Source organism: Agelaius tricolor, unplaced genomic scaffold (genome assembly GCF_023055355.1).
Source record: "Agelaius tricolor isolate 1412-34295 unplaced genomic scaffold, bAgeTri1.0.p SCAF_26, whole genome shotgun sequence".
NCBI lineage: Eukaryota > Metazoa > Chordata > Aves > Passeriformes > Icteridae > Agelaius > Agelaius tricolor.
Window position 1 is genome coordinate 10939250 of NW_027269286.1, and position 21665 is coordinate 10960914.

General features: G+C 34.4%; 1 protein-coding gene across 1 annotated transcript in view; it reads right to left on the bottom strand.

The window, feature by feature from the left end:
* DIAPH3 (diaphanous related formin 3) overlaps window positions 1-21665 on the bottom strand; it is a 212171-nt gene that overhangs the window by 158750 nt on the left and 31756 nt on the right. Inside the window, exons 5-16 of the mRNA XM_071448410.1 lie at window positions 20387-20461; window positions 20140-20209; window positions 19616-19752; window positions 19065-19170; window positions 9504-9614; window positions 8945-9063; window positions 8096-8212; window positions 6771-6889; window positions 6587-6651; window positions 5883-5987; window positions 3286-3621; window positions 2200-2314 (exon numbers count right to left, since the gene is read on the bottom strand). Of these exons, the coding sequence (XP_071304511.1) occupies window positions 2200-2314; window positions 3286-3621; window positions 5883-5987; window positions 6587-6651; window positions 6771-6889; window positions 8096-8212; window positions 8945-9063; window positions 9504-9614; window positions 19065-19170; window positions 19616-19752; window positions 20140-20209; window positions 20387-20461 (1475 nt within the window). The remainder of the gene's footprint in view (window positions 1-2199; window positions 2315-3285; window positions 3622-5882; window positions 5988-6586; window positions 6652-6770; window positions 6890-8095; window positions 8213-8944; window positions 9064-9503; window positions 9615-19064; window positions 19171-19615; window positions 19753-20139; window positions 20210-20386; window positions 20462-21665) is intronic.

A 21665-nucleotide genomic window follows, 5' to 3' on the forward strand; every position in this document is an offset into this window, starting at 1 on the left:
GCTGGCAAAATGCACCAACTGAATATTTGAGTACCTCAATTTGATTTTACTTAATGATAACAAAGTTCACTTGAAGCATCATTGAACATTCTGATCCCCGCTTCCTCTACCAGATACCTCTTCTTATGCAAAGATTTTAATGAAAAGAGTGCATAAGCAGACCCTTCAGCAGAGTGGAAACCAGCTCATTCTTTGCATGCCATCATTTGGCTACAGAATCATTTTCAATTTCTCTTCTTTCTGGTTTTAGACACAAAGCTTTAGAAATAGTTAAGGACTGTTCCCAATTTGAGAGTAGTGAATAGCTTGCTGATTCTACTTTAAAGAGCCTGTTGTTAAATCTCCTCAAGATTGTGAAGAAAACTGCATGTCTCTAATTTCTTTGGTAAGTTTTGTTATAATCAGTAAATTAAGTATAAGCTACAAAGAAGTATGCCCTCTCTCCGTGGTCATGAGAACAACAGCAGTTGCTTTTCTGTCCTCTGTCCTGGAATTCATGCTGTCAACAAGGGACCTTGAGATCCGGTCCTGCCTACTAACACACTTTAGCTTTCACTTAAAGTGCTGTAAACCACTCACTTGAACAAAGATGAAATTTAGTTCCATGCTGCCCTTTAAACACCTACTTGCTGTTCTAAATAAAATCTTTAGTGTCTTCACTTCCTTTGAAAAATTAAGATGATGGCACACTTATATCACCCATGTGGGACGGGAGAGATTTCAAAACTTACAACTAAAATTATTAAGCAGTAAGCCTCACTTTTAAAAAAGAAATAAATTTGTCACTGGAGACTACAGCCTTTAAATTGCTACACACACACACACACTTTTGGTATAAAAGTGCATTCACTGACTTTCCAACTGTAGATCCAGTAAGTCTCTTCTATTGGGTTTTGTCAAAACAATGTATTCAGTCCATTCTGTTAAATATTGAGGGATGTTAATCTTGTTAACTCTAATGTTCTTGCTGTCTGTGGAGACTCACAATCGTCTTCTGAGGCATTAAAATGTTTGGCCTGAACATCCTCTTGTCTCCCAAATTTTACTGTTTAATTACACATAGGAAATTATTTCCTCCAGTGGCTTTTAAAACTTCCAACCTATTAATTCAGGGAATATTCTTGGGAATTCTCCTAACATTCTAAAGGCACCATAATTAGCTTCTAGACTTACTTTAATAGATTCAAGCAAATATGTCTATGGTGAGGTTTTCTTGCCTTTTTATCTTTGTGCAACATTCTTAATATTATTAGGTATCAGCAGCAACAAGCTATAATACATCAGAAACACTGCTAAGGCATAAAAATCATGCTTTGACAAGAGTGGAATAAAGTTCTTGGTTACGGTAAAAAAATAATGGATTATACACACTAAAGCATACCCCTAAAAAAGGAAAAATTTGAGAATGCCATGTCATTTAATTAATAAAAATATCAAAATAGAATTTTTAAAACAAAGTAAAAATACAATAGCCCCTGTTTAATTTGCAAAGAAATCACAAGCCTTTGACTGCTCTAAAATACTACATCTCTGATACCAAAAAAGGAGGTAGGAAAAAAATGTGTCAGGAAGTAACAGGCATTTTATATATGAGACAGAATAACCTAAACTACTACTAAAACAACTTACTGCCACAGAAAGGAGAAAAGTTTTAAAGCCAGGAATACTCTCAAATATTCTGTTACTTCACAATGCTTTAAAAGCTAAAGAAGCTAGGCAAATATCAAAGGAGATCTGTGTTCCTACAGGTTTATCAGGAAGTAAAAAATAATCACTGAAAGACTATCGTCCATCACAGATGCAACACACATCAATTATCATATCAATTCTGAGAGTAAACACATCACCTTCTGGGCTCTGGATTAGATTTCAGTAATTGATGAAGATATTCTGATAAAATATTATAATTTTTTTTTTAATGTGATAAATAAAATCTGTATTACCCAGAAGAACTTCTTGGTGTTTTTTTTTTCTGTGAGGGTTTCCTACAGGTCACACAATTATTGCCATGCTTGCGTAAAATAATTCAATATTACTGCTTTAAGCGGTCTAGATTTTCAGACATTTTTCTTCATACATCCCACTTAGAAATAAGAACATTAATATTATACTCTGAAGGTTTTTTCATATATTTATTTAAGTCCTAAGAATGTTAAAGGTATCTCCAAAAGCTGAAAATTAAATCCATCAGCTACTTACCTCTTTTTTGACAACAAAATGTAAGTTCCAATTTGCAAAGCATGTCAGCATTCTCATACTTGTCTTCTTCTGCCTTAACCCAAAAACAGGATTCTGTCATCTCCTGAGGTCTGATCTACAAGCAAGAGACAAAACAAAATTTTATTCATTATTTTGATACTATGCAGAAACTGTGCTCTGTAAAGTCTAAAGCACATTAAATATTTAAGAGCTCTGTAAAACATGTTAATTTTTAGTACACAACTAATCTTCAGGGCTGTTAATATATTTCTCATTAAAAATAATAATATTTAAAATAAGTGAGTTTCGAAAAAACTGATTCTAACAATGCAGACAACACACACTGGTATCCAAGATCTACAAGGAGCAAATTAGCTTAGGTCTAGAGTTAAAACTTGGGCAAACTTCAAATAATCTCCGAAGACAATTGGTTTAGCTAGATACGAAGTACCTTACTTTTCAGAATTTAGCTTTGATTACTTCATTAATTGTGAAAATCTCTTTACTGACTTATTTTTGGTCTAAATAATTATAGTTTCCAAACTCAGTAGCAGACTAGTATACTTAATCTTGTCACAATGGAGAAGGAGAAAAAACCAAAACCAAACAAACTCCAAATTCAGTCTGTATTTTGTCAGTCATTAAATTTATGGAAGTACATTGAAGGACTACAGACAAATGGAGAGACCTGCACTCCCTCTTTCCAGTCCAGGCTAGATAGATTCAAGACACTTGTTTGGAAACTGTATAGCTATCAGTATAGTTCAGTGACTGATCCAACATAAGGAGTCTGCTGAAAAACAAGGTGTAATAGGAAGCATAAGAAGCATCCTGCTATCAAGGTTGTTTTATTTTAGACCAGAACTGACTTTTCCAGGCATCCAATAAAGTCAACAGATACTTGCCCAGATGATTCATGGGTTAATAAAACACAGTTTTCAAAAACAATTAAAAGCTAAAGACAGAAAGTATTAATATCTTACATAATTTTAACTAATTGCTTGTCTAGTCTTACTTCTGACAATCTATTTTCCCCAACTTCAATGTCAGATTTTACATCGAGTATTTGTCATTAATCAACACTACCTTAGACCAGTTGAGTCTTTTCATGGTAACCTCAGGTTTGAATTCTTTTTTAGGCTTCATTCCAAATGGCAAAGCACATGAAGGTGGGGACCACTGTATTCCAGGCAGGCCTGGCAGAGGTGGTGGTGGAGGAGCACCACCAAAACCCAGAGGAGCTCCCGAGCTATTCAGAAGTGGTGGAGGAGGAGGGGGAGGCGGTGGTGGTGGAATTGCTCCATTAGAAGGCAGCGGTGGAGGAGGAGGGGGTGGAAATTGATGTGGTCCTGCACCTTCCCGTGGAACAACAGATGCATCTCCATGAGTTGATGGTAGAAAACCAGGTGGCAGAGAGCCATACTGATAAGGAAAATAGTCTTATTCAGTTTCACTGTTTTGTCAACAAAATGCTCCAACAATCATAGTTTATAGATTAAATACAGAAAGCCAGTTGAAAGTCAATGCCATTTGTCTTGTATAGAACAGTCAAATAAGAATGATAACATTCTTAATCAAAATCATGAAATCAAAAGCCCAATGTGCTTTTGATTTCATGATTGGATGTGTCAATACTTTGAAGCAGACATTCAGACCTGGGGGGTGCACACCAAAAATGACAAACTGAAATGGTGTTTCCCACTTTTTGCATTTCACTGACCATGAGCAAAAAAGGGTATGATAGATATCCTGAGACCTCACCTAGACTACCATGGTTTAGCTCAAATTAAAAAAAAGTAACATCCTAGTCTCTGTTGTTTTCATCCTATAGATGACAGAGAAACATTCCAAGTACATAACAGCAAAATCTGAAGAGATAAATAATTCTATTGAAAAACAGGTATCTTCCAATGTAGGAGCATTCTCATTCTACAGAATTGAAAACATGAAGCAATAATGAAAAAATATCCATCCAAAAATTAGTGTTCCTTACACACTAGCTTCTTATTCCATATAGAAATAACATCCATAATGTATCAAAATAGGATTAGAACTTCAGCAAGTCTAATAAAATTACTACTACTATTTGAAAAACTCTATCATAGGCCTGCAAACATAAATGAGAAAGTATCTGACAAAAATAACAAAAGAATAAATAAGAAATATTTATCTACTGGTGATAGCACTAATTACCTCTTCAACTAACTATGAGCTGAAACTGATTATTTTAGAAAATTAAAGGAAATACAATATGCAAAAGATTTTAAATTTCTAAAAGGAAATAGCTGACTATCAATGAATACAAATAAATGCATGCACAACAGCATGATAATGTTTTGAATTTCTGAGCATAAGCATTGTTTACACTGACAAATAGACACTGAACAGTTGGGCTCCAGAAATGAAAGAAATACATCAACACATACCAGTTGCAAGAAGAGAGTAAAGGAATGAGACCAGGGAAAAAAATTAGTATTAGAGGTAGAAGTCAACATGCTAAGTAGCAATTGATGCCATACTGAAGCCAAAGATTAAAAGTACTAAGTTGCAGTAATCAGTTACCTGACATTTACAAAACTTTTCATGTATCCCATTAACAACACTGGGATAATTCATGGTATGATAATTAGTGAGCAGAATCATATGTTATGCTCTCTGTCTGCATGTAAAAAAAATTATATTTCATGCAGTGAATAACAGAAAAAGTAAAAAAGGGAGGAAACCAATTTCACTTACAAAAAGTATTTAAGTATGACTTCAAGATACACACAGAAAAGTACTTTCTTAATGAATGATGTGCCACTCTTACTATATTTGGTTTTTTAGAATGCAACAATTTCTTGCTTTTGTTAAATGTTTGACTTTGACATTAACAATTAATTTTGACCAGAAACATGAATTAGAATGACATTTCTAAATAGACCAAAGGAGAGCTAAATTAATTTTCCTCACTAAGAAAATTAAAGAAGCCAATAAATGTTTCTTAAAAATCCTCAGAAGTATTAAAATAAACCCCTAGAAAGCACGTCTTTCTGATGTTTTCTTCTTCAGGCATTTTTAGACTGTTCTTGTTCCCAGAAGTAAGACACAGGAAATATCATTTGGTCGCAGTCTCCTTACATAGATTTAAGAGTTGAAGCAGTTACAAGTAACTCAAGTATTATTCTCAAAAAATCTGCACTATTCCTCTCCATCACATATTTCTGCTTGAAAATTGAAAAATTATCAGGAAATGTTCTTATCCAGCCACAGGTTATTTCTTTCACTGCTGGATATCCATGGTAAGGCCTCAGTATAGCAAACTGCATAATAAGCAATTTCCTGTGCAGGGATAAAGATCACAATGATGAATGCTAATCTAAAAGCATAAGACTTATTACCCTATGTGGTTAATTACTTTAGAAATGTATGACTCTGAAAGCAAAACCCAAATGAAACCTAAGAAACTAGTTTAATTAACTGAGCTCAGGCATAAAAAGGATCATCTGGGAACTCACAGCCAATTAATGTCACATTACAATTATTTATATAAAACAGAAATAAAGGAAACTAACATTCAATAATAATCGATAACAAAGATTCTTTGAAAAACCTCTCAACCATACTATCAGACTCTGAAGAAGATGCAAAAGGAGTCCCTTTCAAAAACATTATTTCATACATTCACTTATACCGTCTTTTACCTGTGATTTAAAAGCTTGTAATTCTTTTTCAAGTTCATTGATTCTTTCCTCTTTTTTTTGAAGCAGGGCCTGGGTCTCCTGATGAACTACAAAATCTTTTTCAAACTAAGAAAAGAGACACAAAAAGAAAATTGTTGGTACCAGTCAGTTCTGCATAGTTTCTTTAAATTCCACCTTTTCCTTTTGTGTTTTTTAAAACCTTCATGATAACAATACCAAGAACACATGTCTGCTATTCCAACTTCCATGTGTCTGCTGAGTGGAAGAATCATCTGAATCACCACAACAGGTCTTCACTATACAAAATGGCATAAAGACTTAACATATATTAAGTCAGTATTACACAGAGGAGCTTAAAAGCCATGGATGTACACTAATACAGTCTGTAGATACAAAGGAGTCTCTTTTTATTCTCCCACTGTTTATTTTGTTAGGGATACTAATAACTGCTGAAATAAAGTTGCATTTTGGAAGAGTTGTAGATGAAAACTTAAATATTAGAAAGGTTCTCAGTTAAGGTTAACTACTTCACACTACTTGGCTTCCTAATCTAGAAGAGCACCCAAATTCCCACTTTAACATAAAACTAATAGTAAGTTAAAGTTAAGAACTATGCCATGGTTCAGTTATGCCATTCATTATTCTATTAAGCAATTCCATGTCCATCTTTTGATCACATCATGATGTGATGAAAAATGACTTACTTTTCTGGAAAGTTCAGAAGCCTTCTCTTCACATTCTTCTAATCTTGCTCTATCTACACAGACATCTGGAAAAAAACCAACAAGCACACTTACACATATGTTGGGAACACAAGATTCTTAGTCACCTATTCAGTTTCATATAAGGAAGTATGATGCTGTAATCATTTCCAAACACGGTACTTACCTAGTAAGTGGCTGAAATCTATATCTAATCTCTTACGATACGTGAAATCTGGGTCTGTTCCACTTCGATGTAACACTATCTGTGATACACACTCTTCAATTAACTTGAAATACTGTGGACTAAAGAGAGAAATGAGCTATTTTACAGATATTTATTAATCAATCTATATTTAAAATCTTGTCTATGAACAAAGTAAAGTCAAAAGCTTCAGGCTGATTTGTTTCCATAGAAAGGTAAAAGTTTCAAAGGAAAATTACATTTAGCAGTTTATTACACAAAAGGAGTTTACAAAAAGCCTGAAAAAACAGTGGCCCTAAAGAAAAATTATTCTTGTATTATAAAATCTACATCTCCCTCCCTGCAGAAATATAAGAAGGAAAGATCCCCTGCTTCCTCTCAGTAAAGAAAACGCTCTTCCTTCAGCTTGATTCTACTAGTTTTGTGACTTTTGTAAGTACAAGTGCATTGCAGCCCTGCTTCAGTACAAGGAATGAAAAACACCATGTTCTAAAATGCCAGGGGGTATGACAGCTGGGTCACTTGCCCAGAACATGCAAGCTGTGAATTTAAACCTTTTCAGGTGGAAGAGGTCTAGCACAGATGTACCATAGCAGGCAAGCACCCTTAACCTTTAAACATACATCTGTGCTAGACCTTGCCTGATATGCAAGGTTATGCAGAATGTTGTGCAGAAAACAGATGGCCCCTATTCAGTTCACACCTCGTTCCTCCAGTGTTTCCTCAAAGACAACACAAGAGTTTTGGAAGGAAAGTTTTTGTCAGCTTGAAACACTGAAGTTTTATCAACTGTTTCCCCTTTATTCACCTGATGAATTTTCCAGGAGACACAAACATGACCTATAATATACACTGACCTATAATATATACTGAAAATACTCCATTCCAACCCAAAAGTCAATCTAAATTAGGCATATGTTCGGATTTCTGCATAGAATGCATTTCTTTGCATACTCGATTTTGTCCTTTGACTCAAATACACCACAAAATTATAATGTTACTACCACGATTTATAACTGATTAAGACATCTCTCCTGATCACTTATACTTGCAATCAAAAAGGCCCAGCTCTTAACAAAAATAGTTTTCTATGTTTATAAAATAAAATTATACACTAAGCCAAAGAGATAAAACATATAGATGGCATTATTGACTCCAAGTGGATTCTTTTGAACATGAGCTCACAAATTACAATCCGCACAGAAAGACTAAAACCTATCATTGGATTTATGGAAGAAATATTCTATTAATAACTGAATAATAAAAAAAAATTCCATAATTAACATTTAAAACAGCATTAAACATACCGGATAAAATAATCATTTCTTATCAGCAAAAGATGTTGGAGAATAGAAAGAAAATATCCTTCAGCACTAGTGTCCTTTACTGTATTCCACACCATGTTGTAAACATCATTCACTTCAGTGAAAGTGTTAAGGAGAATAATAACAAAGAATCAAAAAATTTCAGTCAAATGTTTACTGATAACTTCTTTAAACAAAAATTATAGCAAAAAAATGTCCATTATATGCTTTATTTTGCTCATGTTTGTCCTGCTGATATCATTAAATCATTTATGTTGGAATAGACCTCCAAGAAGATGATCAAGTCCAACTATTAGCCAAGCACTGCCAAGTCCATCATTCAGCCATGCCACCACATGTCTCATCTAGAAATCTTTTTTAAGTATCTTCAGGGATGGAGACTCCATTTCCCTGAGCAGCCTATTCCAGTGTTTGACAAACTTTTCTCTGAGAAATTTTTCCTATTATCCAATCTAAACCTCATATAGCACACCTTGAGGCCCTTTCCTCCCATTCAGTCACTTGTTACTTGGGAGAAATGGCTGACCCCACCTCATTATAACCTCCTTTCAGGTAGTCATTGAGAGCTACAAGGCCCCCCTGAGCATCCTTCTCCAGAATAACCCCAGCTCTCTCAGCTGCTCCTCACAGGACTTGTGCTCCAGACCCTTCTCTGGACATGCTCCAGCCCCTCCATGTCCTTCTTGTGGGTGAGGGGCCCAAAACTGAGCACTGAATTCAAGGTGCAGCCTCACCAGCGCCTAATATAGGGGGGGAATGATCAGTGTCCTGCTCCTGCTGGCCACACTGTTTCTGACACAAGCAAAGATCACATCATCCTCAAAAGGATATTCTAGTTCAGATCTAATATCTTCTAAACGATGAGAGAATTCAATCATGTCTTCTTCTTTATGCTCATTGAACACTTTCAGCTGAATATCTAGTGCTTCATTCTTTATATATCGTAGTTGCTGCAATGAAGAAACAGCACAAAGACTTACAAAATTAGTATTTCCATATGTAAATAAATGTATCTTTTTAATTAATTCCATATGTTTATATTAGTTAAAAGTTCAAAATTACAAAAACACATGAGTTAAGTTAAATATTCAAAAGGTAAATGTAACTTCAGGCTGGCTTAAAATTTTTGCACAACAGAGTGTCACATGTTCTTAAGCAAAGTCATAAAATGCTGAGGAATCAGAATAAAATCAGAATAAAACTCAGAAAGCACATTTCACCTTTTCATTTTTATTTTAAGGCTGATACTTGTCCCTTACTGCTCTTTCCCAAACTTAATAAAATGCCTTTGAGGATAATTTATTAGAACTTGTTCTCCCATTCCTGCTCTCAGGCTCAAATAATTAAAAAAATTAAACAGTAATGCAAAGAGAGAAGACAAGATGCTTACTGGTAATAACTCTTTCAATCCACTGCGCATAAATTCATTTCTGATGTGAAGCCTAAAATCCAAGTCATCAGGAGATGTAACAAGAGCATTGATGAGCTGCATGCAAGCTACCTGTAATAGAGAAAATAATCATCTTATTTCTAAGATTTCAATATGCATCACAATCAAGAAGATACAACAAACTAATAATTAGACATTACATAATTTCTAATTATGAAACTACTGTAATCTTATAAATAAGCTACTTAAATTCCTGATCAGCCACATGAGCTATAAATACCAAATTCTAGTTCACAAATTTCCATTATAGTTCAATATTTTACCACTCCATTGAAATTTGTCATTTTATACAAATATCAAGTTCCTTTAGCCAATGAACTTTAGCAGATAAAGCATAATAATGGACATATAAAAATCATTGCAAATATACATTTATCTATACATATATATATAAGAAGTTAGTAACAGAATGCAATCTGTGTACAGTGAAACATACCTTTTCTTTAAAATGCTGAGTAAATTAAACTGAGCCTGAAAAACAGAATGGGGTTTTTTCCCCGCTTGTTTTTTGAAATAGTCATTCTTTAAACATACTGAGAATTATAGAATACTTCATGAGAATCACTCCTTCAGCTCAAAAGAAAGAATCACGCCAGCTACTCAGCAGAACCTCTTCTGAAAAATTAAGATACTCATCTTGAAAACCCACAGCCAGGAGCAGCAGGAATTCCCTGTCTGGATTCACAAGTCTTTAGAACGATGGCAACTTACTGTTTATCTCTAATACAGATGAAAAGAGACACTATATCCCTTTTTTACCCTCTTTATTGTTTGCACATTTTGCTTCAATTTACAAAAAATATGTTATTCAAATAATTCCAGCATTTTAAGGGCTTTTTAAAAGCACCAGACCATTAGAATTCTATTTGGGCCTTACCTACTATGTCAACAATTAAAGCAATCTGGTTCAAATACTTTGCTGTAAAGCCTTTTATAGTCTAAAAAATGATGATGCATTATGCCATAGGCAAAAGATAATACTGGAACGATGCTCTCCCAGTCATCTGCAAAGTATGCATAATTCCAAGTACTTAATTTACATATGGCCACAAGAACAACTATGTATAAAGATGTACAAGCTACTTTGATACAGACTATAAGAAACAATAGCACCCATTAGGTTTCCAGAAGGAACATGCTAAGATTACATAATAGCACAGACCACAACTATTATCTCACCTTTACCCTACTGCAAAGTATGTAAGCATGAGAGTAGCTTTATATATTATTTCAGCTGAACTGTTATGGAGGTGAATGGCAATTAGCATAATTTAGGCCTGTTTGACTGCAGTGTTAGTCTATGTAGATGAACTTACTGGCTAACACTCTAGAAGAGAACAGCTTAGTTATGAGAACAGAGATGTAACAAATGTAAACAATCTGTTAATGTGAGAGCAATGAACCTGCTGATAAAACCAAGCAGACTGTGAGCTACAACAGGTTCTTAGGGACCAAGGGTTAGAATGACCCAATTAAGCATGAGGTATTCTTCACCCAAACCCATAAATGACGGTATTTGGAGTCACTTGAAAAGAGAATCTTGATGGCCCCACAACTCTGCATTAGGATTTGGGACCATCTTTTCAACTTCTAGAGATGTCTGAAATGGCAAGAATACTCAAGGGAGGATGCCATGGTTGGAACCACTGTACTAACCCATCCAATACCTCTCCCGGATAAAAGCTGCCACAACAGCATTTATTACTCTGTCATACCACATACCTTGCCTCAACAATAACTTCAAAACAGTTATAGAAGAAACAAGCTTTGCTCCTTCTTCTTACTTGAAGAAAGAGCTGAAATTAATTTCTATTCCCTCAGAACTTTTATGAAATTGAGTACATGCAAATATCTATATTTGCATAATAATAGAAAAGTTTTGGTTTTATTTTATTGACATAAATAAGAAAATCACACTAAATTAAAGATATAAAATGATAGAATGTCCTGAGTGGGAAGGGATTCAAAAGGATCATCAAGTCCAACTCCCAGTCCGGAAGTCCCAAGAATCACACCTTGTGCCTCACAGCATTGTCCAAATCCTTCTTGAACTCAGACAGGCTTAGTGCTGTGACCACTGCCATGGGGAGCTGCTCCAGTGCCCAATCACCCTCTGGGTGAAAAACTGGTACCCAATCCTAACATCTAACTTAAATATCCCTGACACAGCTTCAGGCTGAAAGGACCCTTGGGTCCTGTCACAGGTCACCACAGAGAAGAGATTAGCGTCTGCGCCTCCTCTTCCCCTCACGAGGAAATTGCAGATTGCAATGAGGTCTCCCCTCAGTTTCCTCTTCTGGCTAAACAAACCAAGTGACCTCAATTGCTCCTCACACAGCTTCCCCTCAAGGACCTTCACCATCCTCATTGCCCTCCTTTGGACACATTCTAACAGTTTTATGTCCTTCTTATATTGTGGGACCCAAGACTGCATACAGGACTCAAAAGGATTATTTAAATCAACTGCATAAGTGTTAAGATAGACTTCTGTAACTTACCCCAGTGTTAGACAATAATCAAGTTACAACACCTAAACAAAATAATTCAACACCAGTGGAGGGGAGGACGAATCAAAACTAACCAATCAAATATGAAAACGTAATAAAAGAGACAGAGAACTTTGAAGGACAATTTGCAAAAAGCATCTATGACTAACACATCTAATTCCCCAAAGATAGCAAAAGAAGGAAGACAACAGAATCTGTAGAGTCAGTAAAAGACTATGGTGTAAAGAAGTGCCCAAAGAAAACAAAGCAACACAAACAGCAACACTTTGTCATTCTGGCATGTGAGAGGAGATCACAAAGTAGAACACAGACAAAAAAGTTCCAAAGCGGCAGAAGAATTCAGAGAACTAAGCCAACATGAGAAGTAACAAAAGAGCATTCACTCTTCAAACATTCAAAGCTTTAAAAAAAAATTGAGGACAAAATAATCCAAGTTTATACTGAAATGTATCTTGACACTGAAGAAAATAAAGATGGCGAAATTGTATTGACATTTAAAAGGCCACTTTCAGGAAGATCTGGACAACTACAGATTGGCAAGTTTGACTTCTACAGTAGAAATATATTTTTTATAGTTGAGAACAAAATTAATGAGTAATACAAAAAATGTAATATCAATAAAGAGACAGTATAAATAAATGGCTTTGCAAAGCAAAGTCCTATTTCATGAATCAATGAGAGGTGTTTGAAAGGTCCAAGGAGCAGGCAAGAATGTTCCAATCTAAGTCTGGACTTTAAAAATTTAAACAAGTTTGACAAATATCAAAACAATTCAGAAAAATGTAGAAAACAGCATGCTAAGTAGACAAAATCAAAAATTCTACTAGTAATAGGTACTATTGAATTTGATGTTTAAAAGTCTGTTTTTAAAAAAGTTTCTATGGCTCAAAAATTATGTCATATTAAATTCTGTTCAAGTAATGTTTCCTAATGTTTTCCCCCCTGCCTCACTGTAAGTCTGCCTTTGTATGTTTTTGTTAGCAAAGTGTTTAACAGATTTGGCGAGGCAATAAAAGCCTGTTCCTGTCCCTTCTCCATATTCTTTACAGTGAGGGCAATTAGATCATCACCTGATGAGGAAAAGTAAATAGCCTCACGTATCAAAGAGGAATATACTTACAGTATGTTTTCTTTCAGAAAGGTATTGGCATCCCATTAGTAGCACTCAGCTTTAAAGAGCTCAGTTAATTAGGAATATAGCTAACAACACCACAACACTGACTGTTTTGCCTTATAGAAAGTACGTTTCCTGGAGAAAGATCTTTCTGATTTGGGGCTTCTTTGAAGTTGTAAATAAGAAACAACCCTTGGTTATTCTTCTCTTCTTATAAAGCTGCTAAATAGATAAGAATTTGAGCCTTTAACTGTCACAGTGGATTTTTCATCTTTGTAGTGTCTGTCAGAACAATTCTTATGATACTTCTCCCTGAAATGTGTTATTGCCCTCATTTTATACAAATTGCTTCTGTATCTATGTCTACAGTATTTGAGAAACTTAGGGGAAAATAGGACTTTGTTAACTTATCAATTATTTTCTTCAAATTCAAACAAAACCTCTGTATTACTCTTCAAGCCTGTTTCTGCACAAGTACTTTTTCCTGAGAGTTACTCTAATGTTTGTTACTGCCAAAGCATCACTCTACACTAGGTAACAAAGAAGGGTGCTAACCCCAGCAAAGGAAACTACAACAACCAGAAGATAAATACAAATAATATAATTCTCTTACATCCAAACGTTGACACTACAATACACAAAATTTTGAAACCAGCTAAGGTGCCCAGTCCATTTTTCAAAGGTAGACTGAAAAAAATCTTCCAGGAATTGTCTCGACAGCAACCAACAGAGATGAAAGGTTCTGCTGCACAACCAAGCACTTTGAAGAAAGAAAAAGCTCCTCATATTGAATATTTGTCTGTACTCCTCTACAGTCTTGTTCAGGACACATTGCCTTGTAGCCCACTTATTTTTGCTAGTAACAGGCTACAGGTTGTGTATGAAGCTAACACCACATGCTTCCAGAACTCTCAGGCTTCACCGAGACTTGGCTTGCCTGTCTGGAGCTCGCTCAGTTTTGGCTGTTTTTGTTGCAACAGGATTTGTCAAGTAACAGAATCACTATCACCCCACTAGGTGTACATTTTTCTTAGCCTTGTACAAGTCTCTGGAATAAAGTTTACCGTTATGTACATTTCTGTAATTAGTGGATAGAATATGACCACAAATGAAATACAGCATAGAAATGTATAGGCATGGGATGGGGTGGAGAAGTGTTAGCACTACTGAAAGCAATTTTATTAGACCACTAAGACATCACTTAGACTAAAAATTAAGCCCTTGGCTTTGAATACCACGTGTATTTTTTAGGCCCACAAACTGCACAAGTTACAATGTCACAACAGAAGAATTTGGACGTCACAAGTGGTTTAAAATGCAAGCAACCAAACCAGTTAAATTTACTGCAATAAATGCGTAAAGAATATATTGTCTTATTATCTGAGTATGGGCTTTATTTTTAAAGCTTTTTGTATTTGTTTTGGTATGGGTCCACTTTATGAGTATTTGTCATCCCCTTCAACAGCCAAGATGAAAATTTTTACTTTCCCTAATTTGATCTTATTTAGTTGAAACAAGATATCATCTCCAATTCATCTCTCTGGAGTACAAAATCTTTCATTCAATTGCATTTTCTGGATTCAATTAGTTGTGCCATTCAAAACCGGTAATTCAGCGCACTGACAGCTGCCACCAACACCTGCTCTCCTGTTAACATCAGGGAGGCATTTCAATGATTGTAGACTTCACTACCACAGAGTCAGTACCAAAGTACAGTTCTACAAGGTTACATTTACATTTCAACTCCATGTTGTTTGATTATACACAATTTGGAATCTTTGTCATTGTTATGACAGCAGTTTAAAACATAGTATGTTTCCCTGCAAAACACTATATGAATGGACTGTTAAGCAAGGAAACAGCATTTACCACAGATGATTTAAACTATCAGTGAGGAGTCAGAGACTGAAAAAATACTACTATGAAAATCCTGATCAAGAGCAAACTATAGCTTTATCTTTGAGATAGCAGGGCAATTTCAATGAAAGGATATCTACAGATATAATTGTATTACATCTGTAATAAAAAATATTATTTTGTTTAAATTTGCCAAATCAACACAGTACACGTGCACATATGTTACTCAAACAGAGCCATGATACAATGATGAAAAGCAATAAATTAATCAGTAAGATGTACTGCTATTCTAGTATTTCTAGTCAAATTTGATCAAGTGGGAATTAAATTGCAGCTCAGAACAAGAATATACTTTAGCCTTCCTGGAACAAACAAGACAAAGATCCATTGGATAATATTAGCTAACTATTCATTTGTGTAGGAATACAAAGTAATAGTGAAAGTCCCAAACATAAGCCTACAAAAAGCAGAATGAGAAAAAGTTACACAACAGGAAAGAAAAACAAGTCTAAGCAAGACACAATGCTTACACATCTAGATTTAAGTAAATTAGATCACAAATTCTTTTTTCTAAGTTTAAAAACTTCTTAAAGGACTAAAGATAGAGGCAATAGCAGGAACCTGATAGTAGATCACAAACATTTAAATCATATTCCAAGTGAAACTAATTCAATGCCTAGGGGTTAGCATAAAATACTTAAATCACACAAGACCACAATAATTTGAAATTAGTTTCTGCAGTCTTGACATTTAGGTAAGGTAAGCTTTGTTCTGATTGACCCTGTTACAGAAGCAGTTATGGGAAGGACCTCATTAGCACAGAGCAACCAAGAATCATCAAGTTATTCAGCAAACCAAAATGTCACAGCCATCTCACATCCTCATATTATTAAATGATAAAGATTGAATGGTATTCCCTGACAACTGAAAACACTGGGAGGATACGGCTATTGATGAATACCTAGGATCTTTTACTTTCTTACAAAAACACTTCTCCTAGGATATGCATGAACCTGCACGTTTCCACAGGGATGATGAATATTCATTTTTCAGGAACTTATCCAGGAAAGGAAAAACTGCACCTTTGCTTCACAACTGTTCCTCTTCTCAGTCCTAACTGGAAAATTAGAAGGAGCTGGCATCTGCAACTAGATCTGCATGGAAGAAGAGCACTCTCCTGTTAGTTAAACCACCTGCTTGAGAAGCAGTGGTGAAAGTTGATGATTACTCATTTGATTCTCCTAGAAGAATGAGAAGTAGGCAACAAAAAAGTTGTTGTTGCTGTTATTTTCTTAACTTTCTTACATATCAAAATGGGTTGTGTCAGAAGAGCTGTCTGACACCTGCCTTCATGACTGGAACAAGCAAAATATTAGACTTTTTAGTTGTCATCATAAATACACATAAATACATAAGTTGTCATCATAAATACATAAATAAATATAAATGCCCTATACGTGTTTTAGGCTTAAGATGTTAAGCTGCATTTACTGTAACAAAACCAGAAATTTGATATTACTCCTGGCTGTAGTTATAGTTTCAGAATACGACTACTAATCTTGTCTTGAACCAAAATCAATTAAGTATGCCTTCCATAATTTTGGATTTTATGAAAGATAGAACATTGCATTCATCTTTTGCATTCAACAAATGCAAAAAATAGATAGACAGAGCTTCCACTAAAAATACAAAAATCACCCTACTGAGGCCTTTTATGTATTCACTCTTCTAGTAACAGAAATGTTAAGTCAATTCAAAATTGAAAAGGTCAGTTGTTAGTGTCAAAATTGAACTGCCACAAAACAAGCATACATACATCAAGCAGACAATCAAGGCAAGTATGCCAAGTAACTGACAACTGTAAACTTCTGTCTCATTAAAAGCCTGTCAAATTAACCACCAGGTCAATTTCATTGTTAGAAAAGTTTACAGATGATTCACATGAGAAGGCTTGATTTTTCTGGTCTTCAAAAATAGAAATCTAGCAACCATTTATGAAGTCTGAAAAAGTAAATATCAAAAAGCCTTTTAGCAGAAGGAACATACTTTAATGAAAGTTTAACTAAAAAAAGTCAACAGAAAAGAACTTTTAATGAGTTTCCATGTCTACACAAGATATAGCAAACTAAATGGCAAAGCATTACCTATTTGCAGGAACTTCAGGCTAACACTCTCAGCAAAACCAAATGAATATATTTAGCATAAGTATTTTAGCAGAAGTATTGCAACAGTAACATTTAGAGTAAATTTTCATTTTTAACAATGCTTCTATCTTCTATATTAGAGGATAACAAAATACCAGATGGAGGTATAGTCCAACTGAGATAGAAGGCATAACTAGTAGAAACTTTTTTAATATCTGAATAGTAGTCCTAGAAAAATTAAAATTGCTGCTGCATAGGTAATTCAGCTGAAGTTTTCAGCAATGAATTGGTTATCTCACCAGTGGTATCTTGCTCATGGAGCTGAGCACCCCTGCAAACAGTGGGTACCCATCATGGGTAAAACGAGAGATACCAAGGATTAACTTAACTTGCCTGGTGGCTCAAAGAGTAATGGCCTGCTTTAAGGGGAGTTTCACATGCATTTTCAACTAGAAAGAGAAGGAAGTTACAGATGGTAACTTTTTTCTGTATTAAATCTACAGTAGGTTTTTTTTTCCTTCATCAAATCTACACAGATGCAAATATACACAAGCCCAGAAAATTCAGCATTACACTCAAAAACAACATCCTCCTAATTTCAGCTTGGTAGTCCTCAAATCCTTATATGCTCTACAAAGACTCTTGAATTCTCTTAACTTAGATACAACATCCTGGAATTGAAAAAAATAATTTTTGTAATCTAAAGTATTGAATCAATGAATCAAATAATGATGAATGAATCATTAATATTTTTTAAAATCAAAATATTTATTTTTTTTTAATATCTCAGAGAAAAATTGATATCTCAGAATTTTTTTGAAAGTCCATAAAATTCATGGATGGTCCAGGGAAACTGTGGATGCCCCATCCCTGGAAGCAAAACAATCAGCAACTTTTATTGTCAGACATGAACTATTTAATATAAAAGCTGAGTAATGCAAGCATTTCTTTCAAACTTTAATCTTTTACTATTTTTGTAATAGTAACAAAGAATTAATGTGAGAAATGCAAGAACAGAGAGCTAACCGAGGCCTCAAACACACAAGCTCAGAGATAGAGATGGATACAGTGTTTGACCCAAGACCTTGGAGAAGGCTTGAAGCTTTAGAATAGAATAGTGAAACAGACATGAAATAAGCATCAAGATTTGTAGTTTAAGCTGAAATATGTTTTAAGCAAGTAGAAATATGTCTCATGTAAGCAAATAAATATGTTAAGCAAGATAGTAGAAGATTTTAAAGATTTTAAATTTTGAACAGCTCTCAGTTCAACCTGATTACATGAATATCAATTAGTTCATATCTACACTCAAAACCCAGTGATTTATAATGATCATTCAAACAAAGTTAATACTTTGTGCCTTCCTGCAGTAAACTCTACATCCAACTGAGGCAAATTGAAAAAGAGGTGCAAGTTTCCTTTCCTCAGACCTTCTGAGGGCAATTTTATGATATCATAAAATGACCATGAAAGACAGACCTCCCAATGATTTAAAACATTAATTATAAAATGCAGTTGCCTAAAAACTTGCTTTTTTACTATAATCAATATTCAGTTTCAACAAATATTTCCAGAAGTGATATGATCTTGTTGCATCCAAACATATGACTTATCCTTTATTTTAAATATATACTGTCTTTTGACTCGCAAAGCTAAGATCTCAGTGGAAAATCAACAAATTGACTTGCAACCCCCCCATGTTTCCAGGCCAAATCTTCCCATGCCACACCTCAAAAGACAAAATTATAAACAATATTCCAAAATTTGACCCAACTTGAAACAGTATTCCTACTCCCTTTTATTGTAATGACTTGTTCAGTCCAGAAAACCATGTAATTTTATTTTCACTTGTTGCAGTGATTAAAAAAAGATTACTTACTTGCAGCTGAACTGAGTTATCCTGAAGACCTTCTACAATAGGAGAGAATCTATCAACATTCCTCTCCTCTGCTGCTGCTGTTACAGCTTCCAATATTTTTTCAAGGCTGTGAGAAAAGAGAATAATTTCACTCAGGAGAGATATTTAAACTTGTTCATTTGCTATCTTAAAAGACATGTTGCCAAATTATTCACCTGCCTCAATTTCTTGTAAACATATTTAGGAGGTTTAAGCAATACTTGTTGCCTTTAGAGATTTTTGTAACCAAAGAATGACTTACTGGATTACAAGGGTTAAAAAAAGTATGGTAAGAAATAGTAAGCAAAAGAATTGCTGCATAACTATTTCCATCTAACCAGTACATCCAGATGTGAAAAAGAAAACTCACTGATATGGCCACGATAAAAAAACTCACAAAGGTATGCTGAAAACGGACAATACAATACAGATACTACTTTCAAACCTAAATTGAAAATTTTATAATTTCATTCAGATATAATTTGGGATATTGTAAAATTACCTTATATTTCTTGCTTAAATACAGTACTTACATGTTCTCCTCCCCAACAATGCACATTGCCGATAAGAGTTTAACTATATCCGTCATCATGTTAGTTTGCTTGGGATCAATTGCTTTGGCCAGCAACAAAAGGCTCCTCTCTTCTCCCAAAATTCTTTCCAACCCGTACTAAACAACAGAAGAACATTTGTAAGGGAGGGAATCCAAATGACCATCAAGTATCTAATTAATGACATCAATAGTTCCCCTCAAATAAGTATTTCAAATGACATTTTAGTCTGTGCACTAATCAAAACAAAAAAAAAAAAAAAAAGAGAAAAAGTCCCAAATGGGTCCCTTATTCTGTAAGAAGGGCATATAACAGCACCAAAAGTTTACATTAGTGTCGTGCAATATTTCTGCAGAGAGAAAGTGGCAGACTTCTGGCAGACAGAAAGAAAACCACAACTGACCAACCCACCACTTCACCAAACTGCATATGGACTTATACTCATCAGGTACTTTATCTAATTGAACTGTAGTAATTTTGTTTCTAGAATAAATAAAATCCCATACCTTATTATTCATGAAGGCTTTCAAACACTGTATAACTTTATGCTGACTCCTTTTCACAAGTCTGTCCTGACTGAATAAATCAAAATTTTAGTGTAAATAAATGCTCTTTAAATATTAAGAAATGCTAACTTTATATTAAGACTTTATATTAAGATATTTCTATATATAATTAGATATTATATATAATTTATATTATATTTATATTCTATTTATATTTAGAAAAGCTAATTTTATACTAAATACTTACTTTTTTGTCTCAACCAATCGTTCCAAAACATCCAACAGCAATCCCAGACCTTCTTGGCCAAAGTTTACAACCCAGCTAGGAGGGAGAAAAAAGACATTTTAAAAAATTGACATTTTGAAGACTAATCATAGTGAAAGAAAATTATCACCATAAATAAAAGCACGCATAACTGGGTGGTGTTAAACCCAAAATATCTCCAACAGAACACAATAAAAATTTAAAATTTCAGCTACTACCAAAGGCATCTTTTAATGAGGTTAAACCCTTGGCTAGTTGTTTCTTCATATGACAGATGCCTCATGGTCCTGTTTACCATTGCTCAAAACCCCTTGATATCAAATACAAGTAATGCCACACTGACAGCAGCACTAACAATTACAGGAAGAGAAAAACATATTTTTATATTTTTTTCTTCTAAAAGTAAATACATTATGAAAATAGATTCTCTCTTTCTTGGATGGGTGTTTTATTCTGAAACAGATTAGGCAAATAACTGGAAACTATTTTTGTCAGATCTGGCCCATATCTGTCCTAAAGATAATCCGACAAGATTCATTTTGTATTAGCAGAATTATGAGCAGCCACTTTGCTGCACATCCAACAGCTGGGGATGACTGACTAATATACTGATGCATTCTTACTGTCTTTACCTCTGCTTCCACAACAGAACAAAAACTACTTACAATACCCAAAGAAAACACTCAGCTTTTTGTCATTCTGACAAAATACTAAGTTATCAGTGCCTCTATTTTCAATGTATTTATCAAAAAGGTCCTCCTAATGAAATTCAACCTGTTGCAACTATTACACAAAAGGGGAAGAAATAGTTGCAGATAAGTAGCTATCTGTAATAATATGCACAGCTAGATCACTTGAACCACTTTTAATGAACTGTGATAGCAACTATGAGGTCAAAGCACCTAAATTATTTACCTGAAAATTAGTGACCAAGATTGTCCTTTTAGAAGCTTACTTTTTATAGTGATGGGAAAAAAACCACAGCTTTTTGCAGTAAACCATGGATTTCAATATTTGTTTCTAAGTACCAGAGATCAAACAACCCAGTAACACTTGATTTAGATTTTCTCTGTGAACTAAAAATACAATTTACAAAAAAGACTAATTGAAAACCCTTTGTCAGAATAACTCAAGCTACTGTAAAGCATGTTTCCTTCCACATAAACCATTATATATTCTAAATAAGACAACTCAATTCAGAAACAAAATAATAGAAAGAAAGTAGCAAATACCCATAGAGAAGACCCATATCAGCAATTCT